The 22,830-nt window shown below is 47.0% G+C and overlaps 1 protein-coding gene across 1 annotated transcript in view; it reads left to right on the top strand.

Annotated features, from left to right (window-relative positions):
* The window catches only part of GRM7 (glutamate metabotropic receptor 7), a 578,795-nt gene that overhangs the window by 310,417 nt on the left and 245,548 nt on the right, over nt 1-22,830 (top strand). Inside the window, 2 exon segments of the mRNA XM_073591511.1 lie at nt 4,387-4,525; nt 12,640-12,794. Of these exon segments, the coding sequence (XP_073447612.1) occupies nt 4,387-4,525; nt 12,640-12,794 (294 nt within the window).

Here is a 22,830-nt window from a genome sequence, read left to right as displayed (position 1 = left end):
TCATGTATGAAAGCTGTCATGTGCTGTGGTCCTCATCTATGAAAGTGACCATGTGCTGTGGTCCTCATCTATGAAAGTGACCATGTGCTGTGGTCCTCATCTATGAAAGTGACCATGTGCTGTGGTCCTCATCTATGAAAGTGACCATGTGCTGTGGTCCTCATCTATGAAAGCAGCCATGTGCTGTGGTCCTCATCTATGAAAGTGACCATGTGCTGTGGTCCTCATCTATGAAAGTGACCATGTTCTGTGGTCCTCATCTATGAAAGTGACCATGTGCTGTGGTCCTCATCTATGAAAGTGACCATGTGCTGTGGTCTTCATCTATGAAAGCAGCCATGTGCTGTGGTCCTCATCTATGAAAGTGACCATGTGCTGGGATCCTCCTCTATGAAAGTGACCATGTGCTGTTGTCCTCATCTATGAAAGTGGCCATGTGCTGTGGTCCTCATCTATGAAAGTGGCCATGTGCTGTGGTCCTCATCTATGAAAGTGACCATGTGCTGTGGTCCTCATCTATAAAAGTGGCCATGTGCTGTGGTCCTCATCTATAAAAGTGGCCATGTGCTGTGGTCCTCATCTATAAAAGTGGCCATGTGCTGTGGTCCTCATCTATGAAAGTGGCCATGTGCTGTGGTCTTTATCTATAAAAGTGGGCATGTGCTGTGGTCCTCATCTATGAAAGTGACCATGTGCTGTGGTCCTCATCTATGAAAGCAGCCATGTGCTGTGGTCCTCATCTATGAAAGCAGCCATGTGCTGTGGTCCTCATCTATGAAAGTGACCATGTGCTGTGGTCCTCATCTATGAAAGTGACCATGTGCTGTGGTCCTCATCTATGAAAGTGACCATGTGCTGTGGTCCTCATCTATGAAAGTGGCCATGTGCTGTGGTCTTTATCTATAAAAGTGGGCATGTGCTGTGGTCCTCATCTATGAAAGTGACCATGTGCTGTGGTCCTCATCTATGAAAGCAGCCATGTGCTGTGGTCCTCATCTATGAAAGCAGCCATGTGCTGTGGTCCTCATCTATGAAAGTGACCATGTGCTGTGGTCCTCATCTATGAAAGTGACCATGTGCTGTGGTCCTCATCTATGAAAGTTGCCATGTGCTGTGGTCCTCATCTATGAAAGTTGCCATGTGCTGTGGTCCTCATCTATAAAAGTAGCCATGTGCTGTGGTCCTCATCTATGAAAGTTGCCATGTGCTGTGGTCCTCATCTATGAAAGTTGCCATGTGCTGCGGTCCTCATCTATGAAAGTGGCCATGTGCTGTGGTCCTCATCTATGAAAGTTGCCATGTGCTGTGGTCCTCATCTATGAAAGTGGCCATGTGTTGTAGTCCTCATCTATGAAAGCCGCTATGTGCTGTGGTCCTCATCTATGTAAGCTACCATGTGCTGTGGCCCTTTTCTGTGATAGTGACCATGTGCTGTGGTCCTCATCTATGAAAGTGACCATGTGCTGTGGTCCTCATCTATGAAAGTGACCATGTGCTGTGGTCCTCATCTATGAAAGTGACCATGTGCTGTGATCCTCATCTATGAAAGCAGCCATGTGCTGTGGTCCTCATCTATGAAAGTGACCATGTGCTGTGGTCCTCATCTATGAAAGTGGCCATGTGCTGTGGTCCTCATCTATGAAAGTGACCATGTGCTGTGGTCCTCATCTATGAAAGTGACCATGTGCTGTGGTCCTCCTCTATGAAAGTGACCATGTGTTGTGGTCCTCATCTATGAAAGTGACCATGTGCTGTGGTCCTCATCTATGAAAGTGACCATGTGCTGTGGTCCTCATCTATGAAAGTGACCATGTGCTGTGGTCCTCATCTATGAAAATGGCCATGGGCTGTGCGCAATGTTTCATAGGGTGTAAGTCTTGTACCTTCAGTGAGATCAGGCCACAAAAAGTGGAAAATTTGATAGAAGTTTCGGATGGGGGCTCTTCTAACCTCTCTCTCGGCAATGCTGCAAAGTGAACGGCCCTTCATGGGTATAAAAAATGTTTTTTTTGGCCGTGTATTATGATGGAAGACGCCGAATTTTGGCTCCTATAATCCTTGGAAAACGACTTTCCTCAGGTTAAAGGCTCCTAAAACAAAGTAAAGGCAGCAGAAACGCTCTTCATAAACGTTAACGCATAAACTTTAATTAAATCGCATTAAATTCTCTGCGGTCCCCTCGGGAGTTTAATGCGAGTTCATAAAAATGTGTGGCGAGCGCCGGGGATCCGGCTTTACATTATTCGGGAAGATGCCGCAATCTATCCGCCTCTTGTATCTGAAGGAATATGTGCCAGACGCAGAATTAGTGGAATAAAACTCTCCAGAAAGAGTAAATATTACTAACAACGATCGACTTGGGGGGCACACCCTAAAAATGCATTACATCGAGGATGGTGCAGCTATAAGACCGACAAACAGAGGAAAAGATTACAAATACAAAAATTACATCAAATCCTGGAAGGCTATAAAATACCTGAAGATATCCAGCAAATAAGTAAAAAATATGGGGATTCGGTCACACCATATGGAGCTTAAGCCCATTACTGCGTCAAAGTCCCCCGATATCAGTGAGTCCTACACTATTCATAGAATGGAAGGTCCTTCTTCTCCACCATGGAAGAGATTCACTCCTTTTAGGGTGTGGCCCCCAAGTCTATCATCGTTTGTCTATTGTAAGGGTCCTGACCAGATCTCTTGGGCTGGAGCACCCCATCCCCCCACCATTACTTCTTATTAGTGTCCACCTGAGTTATAGGAGGAGCCCTTTTAGTTCTCCTGTATAGCGGAGAGTATTTCTCCCGTATAGAGGAGAGTATTTCTCCCGTATAGAGGAGAGTATTTCTCCCGTATAGAGGAGAGTATTTCTTCCATGGTGGAGAAGAAGGACCTTCCATTCTATGAATAGTGTAGGACTCACTGATATCGGGGGACTTAAGCTCCATATGGTGTGACCGAATCCCCATATTTTTTGCTTATTTGCTGAATATCTTCAGGTGTTTTTCTAGCCTTCCAGGATTTAATGTCATTTTTGTATGTGTGCTCTGTAATCTTTTCCTAAATAAGTAAATATTACTGACGCTGTACTCAACTTCATAAATCCACATCAATTCCTGACAATATACGGGGACATCATCAGTCATTGGTAGCTGCTAGAGGTGAGATTTTTTTTGGAGAGGTAATTTTCGGCAGGCCTAGCTGGGATCTGTGTGGGCTGGGAGTGGCTCACAGTAGGCTGGTGACTCACAGATATCATGACTTCTCAGTTACCTTCCTCTGGATCCTCCTCTGGAGGATTCTAGAAGGATGGAGGGGAAGACAGGTGGGGCTGTCTGAGGTGTCTCAGGTAGCCCTGACCAATCCCCACGTAGGATTGCCAGGGGGCAGGCCTCCTTGATATATCCGGGGTCAGCCCAGCTGGGAGGGTTGTTGTCGGCTGGAAAAACTGAGGATGGAGTAGTAAGCTTTTAGGGCCTTTGAGGGCGTGCCTCAGTCTGGGGGGTGACCTTGGGCCTGGGACTCGGGTGTTGGAAGGGTTCCTTCAGGAATGGATGAAGGATCTGGAGAGGAGGCACAGAGAGGAGTCAGAGAGGACAGCTGGAGTTAGTACTACGGGGCGAGTCTTCAGGAGGGAACCGCCGGTGTGTGTGAGGCCAGGAGGGCCGGTGAGTGATAGGCACAGTCTAGAGGACTGGGAGTGAGCAGTCTGGGATGGGTGCCAGCGGTAAGGACTGTGATGTCATGGACAGTGGAGTTGGGCAGCCGCAGTCAGGAGGGCTGGCAGGGCCTGAAGAGGGATTGCTGGGAGCAGTAGTCCACCATAGCACAGCTAGCACTTAAGACTTTCTATTCTATTTTTGCTACACCTAAAGGGCCCGCGGTCCCTGCCTGTAAATGGCAATTTCTAAAGCCTGACTGAGTTGGAGTGAGGCCTAACCATGTGCTATCTGTACCTGGAATCAGGTGTTGTGCGGGAGAGGAGTCTGGAGACGTGTCATGTACAAAGAGTGTTCATAGTTCTGTCCCGAATGGACTGGTCTGAAACTCTACTGGCCATCCATCCCTATCCAAGTTCAAATCCCTCAATAAAATACCAAAACCAATCACATGGACTCTTCATTGTCTCTGAGGTGATTGGGAAGTGAATGCCGGGCTTGGAGGTGACGGGTCCACAACTATCTCCTAGGTGACGGTTGAGGAATTGATGTAAATGACAGTTTGCATGTCCACATGGACAGTTATATCTGATGACAGGTCCTCTGGAAGGATTTTAGGCCATTCTATGTATAGATGGTAAAGGAGCTGCATGTGGTTGGTCAATGTGTATAAGGAAATGGCTGTGTGTGATTGGTCCTGACCAGCTCTCCTCTCTTGCTCCCCCTCCAGGAGGACTCTGCATAGCCCAGTCTCTGAAAATCCCCAACGACCGCAAAGCCAGCGACTACGACAAGCTGGTCCGGCAGCTGCTGGAGACGCCCCAGGCCCGGGCTGTGGTGGTCTTTGCTGTTGATGACAATGACATCAGGTAATGGACAAATAGTGGCAACATCACTTCCAAGGCCCCCCGATTTGTGGAAAGGTTGTCATTCCGACCTTACTACTTAGTAAGACACTGACCCAAAATGATCATAAGTCCCACCTTCACTGGGTACAAGCTTCTTAGAGGGCAGGGATGTGCTGTGTAAAGATGTCAGGACCCAGATGACAGCTTTGGAGCTAAACCAAGGCATCACCCACATGTCCTAAAAGTGATCGGCATAGACTTCGTTCCATTGGTGTTGGGTGGAGATTGGAATGGTCTGGAACCCGAGTCTCACTGGGGAGATTTCCTTTCACTTCCTGTGTAAAGATATTATAGAATGTGAGAGAAAATCCACCCAGAGTGAAGAAAATGCCCCACATATCACGGGAACCTTCCCTCTGTTCCTCTTCCAGTGACAACTCTGACATTTCCCACCATATTCTATCCCAGATATTCAGTGAGAAGATCTCAGGTCACCGAGAGGGAGAATCTTCCCATCCACTACCAACAGCAAAAATAAACCTGTCAGAGGATGTCACCTTCTTATACTCCACCAAAAACCACATAAAAGTGTTCTGGCCTCACATACACTACATTAGTACCGGACTGAATACAGGATGTGGCCAAAAGTATGTGAACCCCCTCCAACCATTGAGATCAGGTGTCTCCAGTGAAGGGTCCCGGCAATCCTCCATCATGCAAGACAATTGTACTCCTCCAACCTTGTGGTAACAGTTTGGTGAAGACCCTTTTCCATTCCAGCATGACTGTCCCCCCCCCCCCCCCCGTACAAAGCCATCTCCATAAAGACATGGTGTGACCAGTTTGGTGTGGAGGAACTTAAGTGTCCTGTACAGAGCCCTGACCTCATCCGTTCTGATCTCCTGACCTCATCCCTACTGATCACCTGACCTCATCCATTTTGATCACCTGACCTCATCCCTACTGATCAACTGACCTCATCCCTACTGATCACCTGACCTCCTCCCTACTGATCACCTGACCTCATCCATTTTGATCACCTGACCTCATCCCTACTGATCACCTGACCTCATCCCTACTGATCACCTGACCTCATCCCTACTGATCATTTGACCTCATCCCTACTGATCACCTGACCTCCTCCCTACTGATCACCTGACCTCATCCCTACTGATCACCTGACCTCATCCCTACTGATCACCCGACCTCATCCCTTCTGATCTCCTGACCTCATCCCTACTGATCACCCGACCTCATCCCTTCTGATCTCCTGACCTCATCCCTACTGATCACCTGACCTCATCCCTTCTGATCACCCGACCTCATCCCTAGTGATCACCTGACCTCATCCCTACTGATCACCTGACCTCATCCCTACTGATCACCTGACCTCATCCCTACTGATCACCTGACCTCATCCCTACTGATCAACTGACCTCATCCCTACTGATCACCTGACCTCCTCCCTACTGATCACCTGACCTCATCCCTACTGATCACCTGACCTCATCCCTACTGATCACCCGACCTCATCCCTTCTGATCTCCTGACCTCATCCCTACTGATCACCTGACCTCATCCCTTCTGATCTCCTGACCTCATCCCTTCTGATCACCCGACCTCATCCCTACTGATCACCTGACCTCATCCCTACTGATCACCCGACCTCATCCCTTCTGATCTCCTGACCTCATCCCTACTGATCACCTGACCTCCTCCCTACTGATCACCTGACCTCCTCCCTACTGATCACCTGACCTCATCCCTTCTGATCTCCTGACCTCATCCCTTCTGATCTCCTGACCTCATCCCTTCTGATCACCTGACCTCCTCCCTACTGATCACCTGACCTCATCCCTTCTGATCTCCTGACCTCATCCCTTCTGATCTCCTGACCTCCTCCCTACTGATCACCTGACCTCCTCCCTACTGATCACCTGACCTCATCCCTACTGATCACCTGACCTCATCCCTACTGATCACCTGACCTCCTCCCTACTGATCACCTGACCTCATCCCTTCTAATCACCTGACCTCCTCCCTACTGATCACCTGACCTCATCCCTACTGATCACCTGACCTCATCCATTTTGATCACCTGACCTCATCCATTTTGATCACCTGACCTCATCCCTACTGATCACCTGACCTCCTCCCTACTGATCACTTGACCTCATCCCTAGTGATCACCTGACCTCATCCCTACTGATCACCTGACCTCATCCCTATGGATCACCTGACCTCATCCCCACTGATCACCTGACCTCCTCCCTACTGATCACCTGACCTCATCCCTACTGATCACCTGACCTCATCCATTTTGATCACCTGACCTCATCCATTTTGATCACCTGACCTCATCCCTACTGATCACCTGACCTCCTCCCTACTGATCACTTGACCTCATCCCTAGTGATCACCTGACCTCATCCCTACTGATCTCCTGACCTCATCCCTACTGATCACCTGACCTCATCCCTACTGATCACCTGACCTCCTCCCTACTGATCACCTGACCTCATCACTACTGATCACCTGACCTCATCCCTAGTGATCACCTGACCTCCTCCCTACTGATCACCTGACCTCCTCCCTACTGATCACCTGACCTCCTCCCTACTGATCACCTGACCTCATCCATTTTGATCACCTGACCTCATCCCTACTGATCACCTGACCTCATCCCTACTGATCACCTTTGGGATGAATGCCGATGTGATTAGACATATGCGGTTCGTTTCGTTACCAATTCAAATTTGGACACATTTTCGTTATTCGGATGTATCTGAATTTCCAAATACAAATAGTACTGTATTTAAACAAATCCAAAATCACAGGGAAAAAAATTCGGAGGAAATTCGAATTCCAATTGTTTTTGAATAGTTTTCCAAATTCCAAAGAGAATAAAATAGAATTGAAATAAAGGAAGAGAATAGAAAAAAATATATATTATTTTTTATTCTTTTTGGAAATTGGAAAACTTTTCGAATCGATTTGAAAACAAATAAACAAATGAATTCCAAAAACAAATGAAACGAATTAAACAAATTTTAACTAAACGAATTTATGTAAAAAACGAACCTAAAGGAAAAAAATATTTTTTTTGTTTTTCACATGTCTAGATGTGATCCAGGTCTTCTCATCCAACATCAGCACCAGTAGTGACCCGTCCATACGGGGTGCCCGGTCACCGCCCCCCCTATCCATGCACCCAGTTCCCTAATCTACATGTGGGGCGCCGGACGCATGGATTCCAATGGGGTTTTTTTTTTTAAGCATGTGATTAGAGCCGGAGGCACTAATTGGCTTAAAAAAGGGAGGGCTCGGGGTGCAGAGCACTGCGCTCCGTGCCAACTTAGTTGTGTGACAAAAGCGAATGAATATTTGCTATTGTCACACTGATTTTCCTCCCGGCCAATCGGGAAGTGCGTTGTGAGACCCAATTCCTGATTGGCCAAAGGAAGAAGCATTCCAATTGACCTAGGAGGAGGAGGAAGGAGACACTGTGATGCCGAGGAAGAGAAGCAAGGGAAGCCGCCATAAATGGGGTAAGTGGGAACCAACCGGGGGAGAGGGGGTGTCAGTGGGTGCACTGTTGGCCCCCCAGCAGAAGGAATATACCACCAGCTGCCACTGATCAGCACCTGACCACGGACACGTTCCAAGATCTTGTGGAAAGTCCTCCCAGAGTGGAGGGTGTTATAGCTGCGGGCACAACACACCCTACAGACCACTGATATCATATTAGTACAGAGAATGCCACCCCTATGACCATCAAATCTAAGACTACCAAACCCCCGAAGAAGAGGGACCCCCAATCCCCTGAAAACAAGCTGGTCATACTTCATGTCCTACATAAATATGTGATCATAGCTTTCCAACCGGACAGATCGTGCTTCTTACCTTCTAATCGCAACTCTACTGACCACCTTTGGGTTGAATTACCAGTCAGGTCTTCTCACCCATCATCAGTAGCAGGTATCACCAATGGGCACACGTTCCCACAACCCCCCCCCAAAATTCCACAAAAAGCCCAGAAGAGTGGAGGTTGTTATGACAATAGTGGGGGGGGGGCAGCTCCATAATAATAACCATGAGGAGAGGAGGACAAATCCATAATAATAACCATGAGGAGAGGGGGACAAATCCATAATAATAACCATGAGGAGAGGAGGACAAATCCATAATAATAACCATGAGGAGAGGAGGACAAATCCATAATAATAACCATGAGGAGAGGAGGACAAATCCATAATAATAACCATGAGGAGAGGAGGACAAATCCATAATAATAACCATGAGGAGAGGAGGACAAATCTATAATAATAACCATGAGGAGAGGAGGACAAATCCATAATAGTAACCATGAGGAGAGGAGGACAAATCCATAATAATAACCATGAGGAGAGGGGGACAAATCCATAATAGTAACCATGAGGAGAGGAGGACAAATCCATAATAATAACCATGAGGAGAGGAGGACAAATCCATAATAATAACCATGAGGAGAGGAGGACAAATCCATAATAATAACCATGAGGAGAGGAGGACAAATCCATAATAATAACCATGAGGAGAGGGGGACAAATCCATAATAATAACCACGAGGAGAGGAGGACAAATCCATAATAATAACCATGAGGAGAGGGGGACAAATCCATAATAGTAACCATGAGGAGAGGAGGACAAATCCATAATAATAACCATGAGGAGAGGAGGACAAATCCATAATAATAACCATGAGGAGAGGAGGACAAATCCATAATAATAACCATGAGGAGAGGGGGACAAATCCATAATAATAACCATGAGGAGAGGAGGACAAATCCATAATAATAACCATGAGGAGAGGAGGACAAATCCATAATAATAACCATGAGGAGAGGAGGACAAATCCATAATAATAACCATGAGGAGAGGGGGACAAATCCATAATAATAACCATGAGGAGAGGAGGACAAATCCATAATAATAACCATGAGGAGAGGAGGACAAATCCATAATAATAACCATGAGGAGAGGAGGACAAATCCATAATAATAACCATGAGGAGAGGGGGACAAATCCATAATAATAACCATGAGGAGAGGAGGACAAATCCATAATAATAACCATGAGGAGAGGAGGACAAATCCATAATAATAACCATGAGGAGAGGAGGACAAATCTATAATAATAACCATGAGGAGAGGAGGACAAATCCATAATAATAACCATGAGGAGAGGAGGACAAATCCATAATAATAACCATGAGGAGAGGGGGACAAATCCATAATAATAACCATGAGGAGAAGGGGACAAATCCATAATAATAACCATGAGGAGAGGGGGACAAATCCATAATAATAACCATGAGGAGAAGGGGACAAATCCATAATAATAACCATGAGGAGAGGGGGACAAATCCATAATAATAACCATGAGGAGAAGGGGACAAATCCATAATAATAACCATGAGGAGAGGAGGACAAATCCATAATAATAACCATGAGGAGAAGGGGACAAATCCATAATAATAACCATGAGGAGAGGGGGACAAATCCATAATAATAACCATGAGGAGAAGGGGACAAATCCATAATAATAACCATGAGGAGAGGAGGACAAATCCATAATAATAACCATGAGGAGAAGGGGACAAATCCATAATAATAACCATGAGGAGAGGGGGACAAATCCATAATAATAACCATGAGGAGAGGAGGACAAATCCATAATAATAACCATGAGGAGAGGAGGACAAATCCATAATAATAACCATGAGGAGAGGGGGACAAATCCATAATAATAACCATGAGGAGAGGAGGACAAATCCATAATAATAACCATGAGGAGAGGGGGACAAATCCATAATAATAACCATGAGGAGAGGGGGACAAATCCATAATAATAACCATGAGGAGAGGGGGACAAATCCATAGCCTACAAAAGCCTATAGTGCAGACATTAAATATGGAACAGCAAACGTGAAAGTCTCTTGGAAAGTTCCTCTCAGGTAAACTTTCAATAAATGAGGGAAATGTGATAAAACGACTCTTCAGATTTGCTGTCCTCAGATCCGTGTGTGGAGACGGCGGGTCATTAGTAATCCACGGACAGGTGCAATTAGCAGCTATTTTGTTATCTGTCTGTTCCGAGTCTCTTTGGTCTTCAATAGCTTTCATCTGTTAAAACTCAGCGCTGTGTATTGACTCGCCTCCTTCTAATGTCTCCTGCAAATTACAAGGAGAGGAAGTTGTATAGATGACATTTGGTGTCACCAGTTCCCTTCATACCGCTACAAATCAACCATTGTCACTTTCTGAGATCTTCTCTGAACATCTCCAGCTCTGCACTGCAGCCAGCCGTGCTTCTATATCACCCCAATAATGTACATCTGTCCGTGTCCTCAGGAGCTTACAATCTAAGGCCCCCATTTCACATACAGAATATTACCAAAAGTATTGGGACGCCTGCCTTTACACACACATGAACTTTAATGACCCCCCAGTCTTAGTCCGGAGGGTTCAATATTGAGTTGGCTCCGCCCTTTGCAGCTATAACAGCTTCACCTCTTCTGGGAAGGCCGTCCACAAGGTTTAGGAGGGTGTCCATGGGAATGTTTGACCATTCTTCCAGAAGAGCATTTGTGAGGTCAGGCACTGATGTTGGATGAGAAGGCCTGGCTCTCAGTCTCCGCTCTAATTCATCCCAAAGGTGTTCTATTAGGTTGAGGTCAGGAGCAAGGTCCATAAAGACATGGATGAGTTTGGGGTGGAGGAACTTGACTGGCCTGCACAGAGCCCTGACCTCAACCTGATAGAACACCTTTGGGATGAATTAGAGCGGAGACTGTGAGCCAGACCTTCTCATCCAACATCAGTGCCTGACCTCACAAATGCTCTTCTGGAAGAATGGTCAAACATTCCCATAGACACCCTCCTAAACCTTGTGGACGGCCTTCCCAGAAGAGGTGAAGCTGTTATAGCTGCAAAGGGCGGAGCCAACTCAATATTGAACCCTCCGGACCAAGACTGGGATGTCATTAAAGGTCATGTGTGTGTAAAGGCAGGCGTCCCAATACTTTTGGGAATATAGTGTACATACATCAAGGCCTGCCAGGATGTCATTGGAGTTCAGGAGGAAGCCCAAACTCAAGTCTAAGGCAGAGAGTGCCTGTCTGGGATTTATACCCAGGACCCCAAGGCTGGAGCTCTAACCACTAAGCCGGGTGTTGGGTCTATAGAGAGCACCACAGTTCTGGAACTAACAAGAGTTCATGGTGCCTGTCACTTTAAGACCTCCCAACACCAGCCCCATTACTGTTGGATAACGTTGATTTTTGTAAGTTCCACCTTTTCTTCACTAAAAAGCAGTTGCTCAGTAACTCAGTGACTGTGCCTAGGCTGAGATGATATTATCAGTCTGCTGCAGGCAGGAGGAAGCATTTCCTCAGTCCCCCTCTCCCAGTGATCAGACTGTACATTGTAACCTTGTAGCAGTGGTTGGGAGGCTGCAGCAGGGGCTGTTCTGTGTCAGACATGTGTGAACGTAGTCATTGTGTCATCTCTGAGTCGGCATCTCAGTCCAGGAAGTAGATGGTGACCCTGGGTGATACCTGAACAAATATGGTGCTGTTCTTCTGGAGAGGAGATCAGACGAAGGCATTGTCAGGGGGGAGTCCTGAGATCTCTGTGAGGTTATAAATATCTGGAAGGGGGACACTGACACATTATTTAGCAGCCATGTACTAAAGCTGGCCATAGATGGATCTCCAGCAGAGACTGACCAAACTTCGATCAATGTATGGCCGTTCCCATTGGGGAGGAGTCAGTCTAGTGATCGAATCCTCTTGAATGGGACTGTTGGAAACTTTGTGTTCAATGTGTGCAGCCAATTGTGTGCAGTGCTGATCCGTGTATTCTGAGGCCCCCCGGTGTCAGAGCAGAATAGTGCAGCGGGGGAGGATTCCTCCATTCACCTCCGATGTGCGGATGGGGAAATCCTTTCATTATTCATTCAGCTGCCTGGCTGATCAAAAAAGAAGAAGCTCCATCTATGGCCGGCTTAGGAAGGACCCAGTATATCTGATGGTAGGTCCACCATGAATGTCCGCTTTGTGTGAGGCTGTTACATGTCTTCTTCATCTCCCCCAGACAGGTTTTGGCTGCAGTGAAGAGAGCCGACAAAGTGGGGCACTTCATCTGGGTGGGATCGGACAGCTGGGGGACCAAACACGGCCCAATCAGCCATTTGGAGGATGTAGCTGAAGGTGCCATCACCATCCTGCCCAAGAGAGCCACCATCGAAGGTAAGACCCGCTTCACCTTTCCTGCACCGCTACACGATGACGTCATTTCATCATCAGATTATTATTGCTTTTATATAACAATGTTAGTATAAAGAGGAAGGGTGTCTTGTGACCCCTCTTATAGGCTTCCTACATGAACATTGGGGTTGCGGTTGGGGCAGTATGGATCACTGGCTCCGGCCCCGATAAGGCTCCAGATTAGGATAAACAAACATTTTCCAGCAGGTCGGGTCTTTTGGTAGAAGAAAAAGTATAAATCTTATTTACATACCAGAAGTACTTTCTAATCCGTACATTGACAGCAGCGCATGCATTGTACAGGCCCGGCACAGGCCTGACTTTTATCTCCTGCAGCAAAGTAATGCCGTCTGGTCACCTCCCCAGCCCTGGCTTGTAATTGGACAGGGAGGGAGCAGCAGAACTCTGATGAGGTTATCCCTTTGCTCCCCCTGCTCTCTTCTTCTGTCAGCATTTTCTTTGTCACCTTCACCTATGGAACTATGATGTCATCACCTTCACCTATGGAACACCGATGTCATCAACTTGAGCTATGGAACTATGATCTTATCACCTTGACCTATGGAACTATGATGTCATCACCTTGACCTACGGAACTATGATGTCATCACCTTGACTTACAGAACTATGATCTTATCACCTTGAGCTATGGAACTATGATGTAATTACCTTGACCTATGGAACTCTGATGTCATCACCTTGACTTATGGAACTCTGATGTCATCACCTTGACTTATGGAACTCTGATGTCATCACCTTGACTTATGGAACTCTGATGTCATCACCTTGACTTATGGAACTTTGATGTCATCACCTTGACTTATGGAACTATGATGTCATCACCTTGACTTATGGAACTATGATGTAATCACCTTGACCTATAGAACTATGATGTCAGTTTGGGGTGCCTAAATTTTGGTGTCCCCCACATGATGGAAAAGGTTGCAGGTGTTGGCTTCCTGGTGTATGCTTTGGTGTGGGCCAACTTACTGCATGCTTGCCTCTAATGCCACCATCCCACCCCATTGATACCCACATTGGTTCTTCTGCAGAGTCCTGAAGTGCTGTCCAGTCATCTTGAACAAGGTTGAGCTGTGCAGAGAAGTTGCAGTTCAGTGAGTGAGCGTTGTCACCTTAGGGCAGGGTCACCAGGAAAAGACTAAAGGGATAAAAGACTAAAAAGGAAAGTGAATGCAGCCACCACATGTAAGGACTATATTCTTATTTTTGTTCGGAAGATGGTGGTACAGGGAAATAAAGCCAATGGTCCGTAAAATCTAAAATTTCCATACAAAAAAAATTCTAGATTCTGGCCTAGAAACCTTCTCAACTCCCATCTATTGTCCATTCAAACTTCTTCAGTGGCCGATCAGGGTTCTCTCATTGGAGAGGGTAGGCATGGATCTCCAGGAGTCATAGATAAAGTAGGTGGGATCAGAGGAGGGATTTTACAAAGATGACCCCTTGTCTACTCTCAGGCAGAACTTTCACTATTTCTAATATAAAGTGTGTGATAGGTTCTCATTAGTCGTTTAGGAATAGGCCTCTTCGTCATTACCAATTCCGGCACTGGTAGCCACCTGACTCCAGTTTTGGAGAATTTATTGAATTCGGCTGAAAGTGTTCATGACATCTCCAACGTCAGCCTGGATGGGGACAGACAGTTCCCAAATAATGAAGGAACATCGAGCGGTGATTACAGGAGAGCAAGTCAAACGGTTCTGTCAAATGAAAACTTCAATGTTCATCTCTCGATTTGGTTTCTATGGAGACTTGCTCGAGTTCGGAGCAAAAAAAAAGAAATTCAAAGTTCATTTCATTCGGCATGCAGCTCGGAGAGGGCAATATATCTGAATTCTCCGGCTGCTGTAAAACACCGCCATCTAAGCGCACCGCCATGGTCGTCCGGTAAGAACCGTGACCTGAAACTATTGGACTGACAAATAAATTTCCTCTCATTTAAATAACTCAGATGAAGTGTGGAGCATTAACCTCCCTCCCCCGCTCTTCATAATGAATTCCAACTCTGGGTGTTTCTCGATGGGGAGCGAGTGACAGAAATATCAGAGTCCAAAGGGGGAGGTCTGGGTCCCGCTAACCGAGCGTCGCCTGAAAGGAAAGCTTTCCGTCACCTGACTCAAGGACATTCGTTAATATATTCAGAGAGGGGAGAAAAAAGCTTCATCATGAAGATTTCTGCTCCTCTGAAGATGTCTCATCTCTCAAATATCACCTTTCCACCAGAATCCAGAGAGGAACATGGAGGAGAATAGGTTGTCTTTATCAATTATCACCTTCACTTACAGAGAAAATGTTTTGTGTAAGGTTAACATTGAATAGATAGATAGATAGATAGATAGATAGATAGATAGATAGATAGATAGATAGATAGATAGATAGATAGATAGATAGATAGATAGATAGATACATCCTACATATATACATACATACATACATAGGTTTGTGAGATTTCTTTCGTATCTGAGTCATTGTAGATCTAGTAGTAGTTGGTCTTGTGGATCCAGGCCATGGTGTATCTAGTAGTAGTTGGTCTCGTGGATCCAGGCCATGGTGTATCTAGTAGTAGTTGGTTTCCTGGATCCAGGCCATGGTGTATCTAGTAGTAGTTGGTCTCATGGATCCTGGTCATGGTGTATCTAGTAGTAGTTGGTCTCGGGGATCCAGGCCATGGTGTATCTAGTAGTAGTTGGTTTCCTGGATCCAGGCCATGGTGTATCTAGTAGTAGTTGGTCTCGTGTATCCCAGTCTTAGGATATCTAGTAGTAGTTGGTCTCATGGATCCTGGTCATGGTATATCTAATAGTAGTTGGTCTCATGGATCCAGGTCATGATGTATCTAGTAGTAGTCAGTTTCATGGATCCAGGTCATGATGCTACCCCCCTCTGCCAATCCCTCCATTGGCTGCCACTCGCCCAACGAATTAAATTCAAAATACTAACAATAAGTTACAAAGCCATCCACAACTCTGCCCCCAGCTACATCACTAACCTAGTCTTCAAATACCAACCTAATCGCCATCTCCGTTCCTCCCAAGACCTCCTGCTCTCTAGCTCTCTCATCACCTCCTCCCATATCCACCTCCAGGACTTCTCCTGAGCCTCGAAAAACCTCTAGAATTCCCTACCCCAATCTGTCAGACTGTCTCCAAATTTATCCACTTTTAGGCGATCCCTGAAAACTTTCCTCTTCAGAGAAGCCTATCCTTCCTCCATCTAACAACTGCACTATTTTCTCAATTAGCTCATCCCCCACAGCTATTACTCTTTTGTATAACTTGACCCTCCCTCCTAGATTGTAAGCTCTAACAAGCAGGGCCCTCTGATTCCCCCCTGTATTGAATTGTATTGTAAGTGTACTGTCTGCCCTAATGTTGTAAAGCACTGCGTAAACTGTCGGCGCTATATAAATCCTGTATTATAATAATAATAATAATAATGTATCTAGTAGTAGTCGGTTTCATGGATCCAGGTCATGATGTATCTAGTAGTAGTCGGTTATATGGATCCAGGTTATGATGTTTCTAGTAGTAGTTGGCATCATAGATCCAGGTAATGGTATATCTAGCAGTAGTTGATCACATCCAGGTGAACCAGTTTTATAATGTTGAAGATGGTTCACAGCTTTAGTTTTAAAGAGTATCACACCTCCCACACTGTTCTTGGACAATCAACATCTGCTTTGACACATTCCATGGTTATTGGATGAAGGTGTTGGTGCTACTTGTGTGCATATAAATGTTGGGGGATGTTCCCGACACTCATTAGAACTAAATGGCTTGGAGAGGCCATCTTCACCATTACAGAACAAGTCCAGCTAAATGTGACCAACTACTACAATAGATAGATTGCTCATGCCTTCTATCTGCTTCTGTTGTTCCTGAGCACCCTTAGCCTCAGAGAGGCTAAGGGTGCTGAGCAAACCTTGTACCTCAGAGAAGCCCATGGAAACATTTCCAGGTCTTGGGGAACCTCTTCTAAAACCAATTCATTGGTGATCAGTGGGAAGAATTCTCCCCTTATGCAGCGTACACACGAGTGGACTTTTCTATCGGACTGGTCCGACGGACTGAGTCCGGCAGACAATCCGATCGTGTGTGGGCTTCATCGGACCTTCAGCGGACTTTTCCAGTCAAAAATCTGACGGATTTTAGATTTGGAACATGCTTCAAGTGTTTACGTCGTAACTCCGCCGGACCCAGAAGTCCGCTCGTCTGTATGCTAGTCCGACGTACAAAAACCGACGCTAGGGCAGCTATTGGCTACTGGCTATCAACGTCCTTATTTTAGTCCGGTGTACGTCATCACGTACCAATCCGTCGGACTTTGGTGTGATCGTGTGTAGGCAAGTCCGTTCGTTAAAAAGTCCGTCGGAAGTCCGTCAAAAGTCTGCGGAAAGTCCGTCGGACCAGTCTGGTCGAAAAGTCCACCCGTGTGTACGCGGCCTAACAGATAGCTAAAAAGATCAATGGTGTCAGTGGGAACTTATCTTGGGAGCAGAAATTGCTCTTTGCTCAAGGTACCCCTAGTGACCTCTAGAGGAACTCTAGAGTCCCATCTAGAGTCCCATCCTGTGCCACCAGTTCCCCCTCTGTTTTTGTATCCCTGATAAAAAAAAAATCTTAGGAGTTTGCTGGCTGCTAGGAGCTGTTTTTTTTCTGATTTCCCCCAACCACCTCCCATTTTTTTGGCCCCATCATCTTGCAAGATTGGGCTGCCAGGAGTTCTCCAAACAATTTTTAAACATTTTGTCCTCAATTGCTGCTCTGTGACACACACTTGTTAGTAATTGGTTCAGGTTTACGAAGACTTCCATGGAAGTTTTGGTTTGGAACTACTGAAGCATGTGGGTTTTTGAAAAGTGCATCTGAACTACAAAAGATTGGACTTTTCAAAAGTTTGTTCATGATAGACAGATAGATAGATAGATAGATAGATAGATAGATAGATAGATAGATAGATAGATAGATAGATAGATAGATAGATAGATAGATAGATAGATAGATAGAGTGGCTATTGGAGCCGTTGTAGACTTCCTGTCAGCTTGGCTATTTCATTGCACCATTCCTTGTAAACCCAGGAGACTGTGGCATCTGAACATTCTAGGAGGTCAGTAGGTAATAACCACCATGCCTTGCATCAACCATCGTCCCATAATTATATTTTTTGGCAATGGTAGCTCTAACCTAGAGCTTCTCGACCAAGATTCCATGGGACTCTAGAGTTCCTCTACGGGTCGCTAGGGGTACTTTGAGCAAAGATCAATTTCTGCTCCCAAGATAAGTTCCCACTGACACCATTGATCTTTTTAGCTATCTGTTAGGCCGCGTACACACGGGCGGACCTTTCGACCAGACTGGTCCGACGGACTTTCCACTGACTTTTGACGGACTTCCGACGGACTTTTTAACGAACGGACTTGCCTACACACGATCACACCAAAGTCCGACGGATTCGTACGTGATGACGTACGCCGGACTAAAATAAGGACGTTGATAGCCAGTAGCCAATAGCTGCCCTAGCGTGGGTTTTTGTCCGTCGGACCGGCATACAGACAAGCGGATTTCTGGGTCCGGCGGAGTTACGACGTAAACACTTGAAGCATGTTCCAAATCTAAAATCCGTCAGATTTTCGACTGGAAAAGTCCGCTGAAGGTCCGATGAAGCCCACACACGATCGGATTGTCCGCCGGACTCAGTCCATTGGACCAGTCTGATAGAAAATCCGCTCGTGTGTACGCTGCATAAGGGGAGAATTCTTCCCACTGATCACCAATGAATTGGTTTTAGAAGAGGTTCCCCAAGACCTGGAAATGTTTCCATGGGCTTCTCTGAGGTACAAGGTTTGGATCGGTTGCTCTCTTGTATATGTTGGATCTCTTGGCATTGTACGGGTGACCAGATTAGTTGAACCCTCAGTTGGCTGGTGGAACTCCGTGGCCAGTATTTGTGGCTCCCAGTCTCCGGTTGCTCAGCATTGAAGTGGATTGAAGCTCGGTGTTGGGAGGTGACATTTTGCCCTTCCTCTGGCGTCAGCTCGGAGCCCGGCAGTCCTCAGGACAGGTATGTTAGTGTGGGAAAGCTGTTACCTGTCTGGGAAGGAAGCGCTCCCCACGCTCTAATTAGCCGGCTGTGTCATCTGCGTTGTTCTACATGGGAATGAATTAGAATCAGTACAGACGCACTCAATGTCGCCGTTTCATCATCTAACACCGAGCATCTGCCGGGGATGAGCCAAGACAAGATCTGTTTTAAGGGACAGAAAAAAAAAAGAATTCCATCATTTAAATTGCTAAAAAGGTAACTAATTTGAGTGGCGGCAGGTGGGAGGGGGGCTGAGAAGGGGGAGGGGGGCTGAGAAGGGGGGGAGGGGGGCTGAGAAGGGGGAGGGGGGACGTCGGAGGGATTCTTGGAGAGAGGATAAAATAACAAGATCTGAGCCCGGCTCTGTGGCGGCACCGGCTCCAGGTGAGCGAGGTTAATAAGAATATTAATGATACAAATTTATCTCTACAGCTTAAAATGTCACCAGAAAGGTTGGGGTCACCGATTCCTGAGATGTCTGTGTAATGTGAAGAGGGGGAAGATAAGTGGCCGGGAGTATTGGAAAAAAAAACCTCATTGACCCCCGCAGCCTGTTTTCAATATGCAATTATCTGTATCTGGATATAAAGGATTGCTCTGCTTTGTATTGAATACATAAAAACATATCTATGGCCGGCTGATTTCTTCTGATGCTGGCTGCCCAAAATAGAGACATTCAAGGAATAAAAGCCCAGCCCCCGACAAATCTTTTCTGGGAGGAAGGAGAAGAAGAATACATGGTTACTGTCTGCTACCCCATTGGACAGAATTCCTTCACTTCCTCTCCCTGTGACACCAAAACAACAAAATAGGGGGGCGGATGTCACCAGGATAGGAGGATATGGACTGGAATTACACCCAGACAGAGGATCTAACCCTTCCACACTCCACTTCATCTCTGGATCCCTTCCATACAGATATGTAGCACTCACCACCACAAGGGCCGCTGAGTTTGCCCCGGGTTCTCTTCCCAAATAGGAACAATGACAGCCAGGCACACAGCAACAATCACTCCTCTGGCTCCATAACCAGTCTAGCCCAGGGGTATCCAACTCAATTCCATCGCGGGCCACATCAGAATTGTGGTTGTGTCTATAAGACCAGATGTCCAGAGCCCCCCACAATCAGAGGTCAGGAGTCCCCCGCCATCCCGTAAATCACAGTTCACCCCTCCTTACCATTTGCTGCTACCAGGAAGAAGCTGGGGGTGGAGCTGGGAAGAAGAAAGTTCAGAGTCTGGGGGAGGATCATAGGAGGACTGCCGGAATCTGCTGAATGCTGAGACTGGAGGAGGAAGAGACGAGGGGGTGCTGCAGCTTCACAGAGAGGTTCAGGACCTGATGGAGGAGTTCTGTCCTCCTATCTGCTGACGACTGATAAGACAAAGTGGGGGCAGAGACAAAGGGGGGGAGAGGTGTGAGGGCCACATGAAATGGCCTGGCAGTCAGATTCGGCCCACGGGCCTCGTATTTGACATGTGTGGTCTAGGGGTTGCCTTTTAAAATGTATTGCTGATTAACTTGGATAGGGCATAGGGAGTGGTGGGCTACTTCATAGACACTAAGCAGTAGATTGAGGACACTCTTCACCATCACACTACTTCTCAGGGTGGCTCCTCCAGCAGTAGTCCAGAAATTGGACGGCACCGGGACACCTTTAGCAATGTCCCAGGACAGACAAGCACTACTGTTAGTAGGTCACTAGGATCCCTTTGTTCAGGTCTGTACTCATAATGTCCTTGCATACTTGGATGCCTCCCTCCAGTATCAGACAGACAAATCCTCAGTCAATCTTCTAGTCCAGGCTCACAGCGAAATCCTTCCCGTAACTTCAGAGAACTTAGCACAATAGGCCCCCCAGCTGAGACCGCAATGAAAACACGTGAAATATGCTGCTGAGCTGCCCAGAAGGCAAGCGGCCCTTTAGGCTGGAAACGAAAGGCACTAAACTATTTATGCACTCCCCCTGCCACCTTCTGGGCACCCTCCCCCAGGGATTGGCAGAAGTTACATAAATATCCAGGCTGCTTATTTAACTCTCCCAACCCACTATATTCTGAAATACTCCAGAAAACAGGGGGGGAAGCAATCAAACCAGCAGCCTGCAGAGCTCAGAGCAGACCAAAGCAATCACAAACTGCTCAGCTGTTTACAGGAGAGCCACCAGAACTAGCAACCTATCTAGGAGGGTGAGATAGATAGATAGATAGATAGATAGATAGATAGATAGATAGATAGATAGATAGATAGATAGATAGATAGATAGATAGATAGATAGATAGATAGCTCATGCCCATGAATGCCTCCTATCTATCAATTAGCACAGACGCCATGGAACGATCTAGCAGGGCCTCTTTGCTGCGATGGTTTATGCTGATTAATTATGATAAGTGGAGAAGGTCGCGGCTCATTTCCATAATGTGAGCTCAGACCCGGGAGAGGAGCAGGAAGGCAATAATTGTGTGTTAATCACTTGATTTGTAAAGTGTTCGGCTCGAGTGGCTAACGGATGTAAATGCGGCAGCGCAGTCTATGGACCGGGCGCCCCCGGGGTCAGGGACAGTAAACAAGATTTGTATGAAATAGATTAGGGAGCAAGATTTGTAAGCAGGTCTTTATTTACCAGAAACTGTGTGTAGGCCAGTGCCTGAGGCGGCAGGGTGAGTGGGGGCGGCAGCAAAGTTTAGTCTGTACAAGTTGTGATAACTTTTCCTTATTTTGTTTTGTTACACCCTGACCGGTCTGCGGCTACACCGCCCCATACACAACAAACTCTGATACTTTTCTACCACAACCAGCATTCACTCATTCACCATTTTGAGCCCCAGTTGTTCTTTTATTGGATTGGACTACACGGGCCAACTTTGCCTCCCCGCCTCCATCAATGAGCCTTCCCTCCCCCCACCTCCATCAATGAGCCTTGCCTCCTCACCTTCATCAATGAGCCTTCCCTCCCCACCTCCATCAATGAGCCTTCCCTCCCCCACCTCCATCAATGAGCCTTCCCTCCCCCACCTCCATCAATGAGCCTTCCCTCCCCCACCTCCATCAATGAGCCTTCCCTCCCCATCTCCATCAATGAGCCTTCCCTCCCCACCTTCATCAATGAGCCTTCCCTCCCCACCTCCATCAATGAGCCTTCCCTCCCCACCTCCATCAATGAGCCTTCCCTCCCCCACCTCCATCAATGAGCCTCCCCCCCACCTCCATCAATGAGCCTTCCCTCCTCACCTCCATCAATGAGCCTTCCCTCCCCACCTCCATCAATGAGCCTTCCCTCCCCACCTTCATCACTGAGCCTTCCCTCCCCACCTCCATCAATGAGCCTTCCCTCCCCCACCTTCATCACTGAGCCTTCCCTCCCCCACCTCCATCAATGAGCCTTCCCTCTCCACCTCCATCAATGAGCCTTCCCTCCCCACCTTCATCACTGAGCCTTCCCTCCCCCACCTCCATCAATGAGCCTTCCCTCCCCCACCTCCATCAATGAGCCTTCCCTCTTCACCTCCATCAATGAGCCTTCCCTCCCCACCTTCATCAATGAGCCTTCCCTCCCCACCTCCATCAATGAGCCTTCCCTCCCCCCACCTTCATCAATGAGCCTATCCTCCCCACCTCCATCAATGAGCCTCCCCTCCCCCACCTCCATCAATGAGCCTTCCCTCTCCACCTCCATCAATGAGCCTTCCCTCCCCCACCTCCATCAATGAGCCTTCCCTCCCCATCTCCATCAATGAGCCTTCCCTCCCCACCTCCATCAATGAGCCTTCCCTCCCCACCTCCATCAATGAGCCTTCCCTCCCCCACCTCCATCAATGAGCCTCCCCTCTCCACCTCCATCAATGAGCCTTCCCTCCCCACCTCCATCAATGAGCCTCCCCTCTCCACCTCCATCAATGAGCCTTCCCTCCCCACCT

Source organism: Aquarana catesbeiana, linkage group LG07 (genome assembly GCF_042186555.1).
Source record: "Aquarana catesbeiana isolate 2022-GZ linkage group LG07, ASM4218655v1, whole genome shotgun sequence".
Classification (NCBI taxonomy): Eukaryota; Metazoa; Chordata; class Amphibia; order Anura; family Ranidae; genus Aquarana; species Aquarana catesbeiana.
The sequence above is the reverse complement of the archived record's forward strand: the minus strand, read 5'-3'. Positions and strand labels throughout refer to the sequence as shown.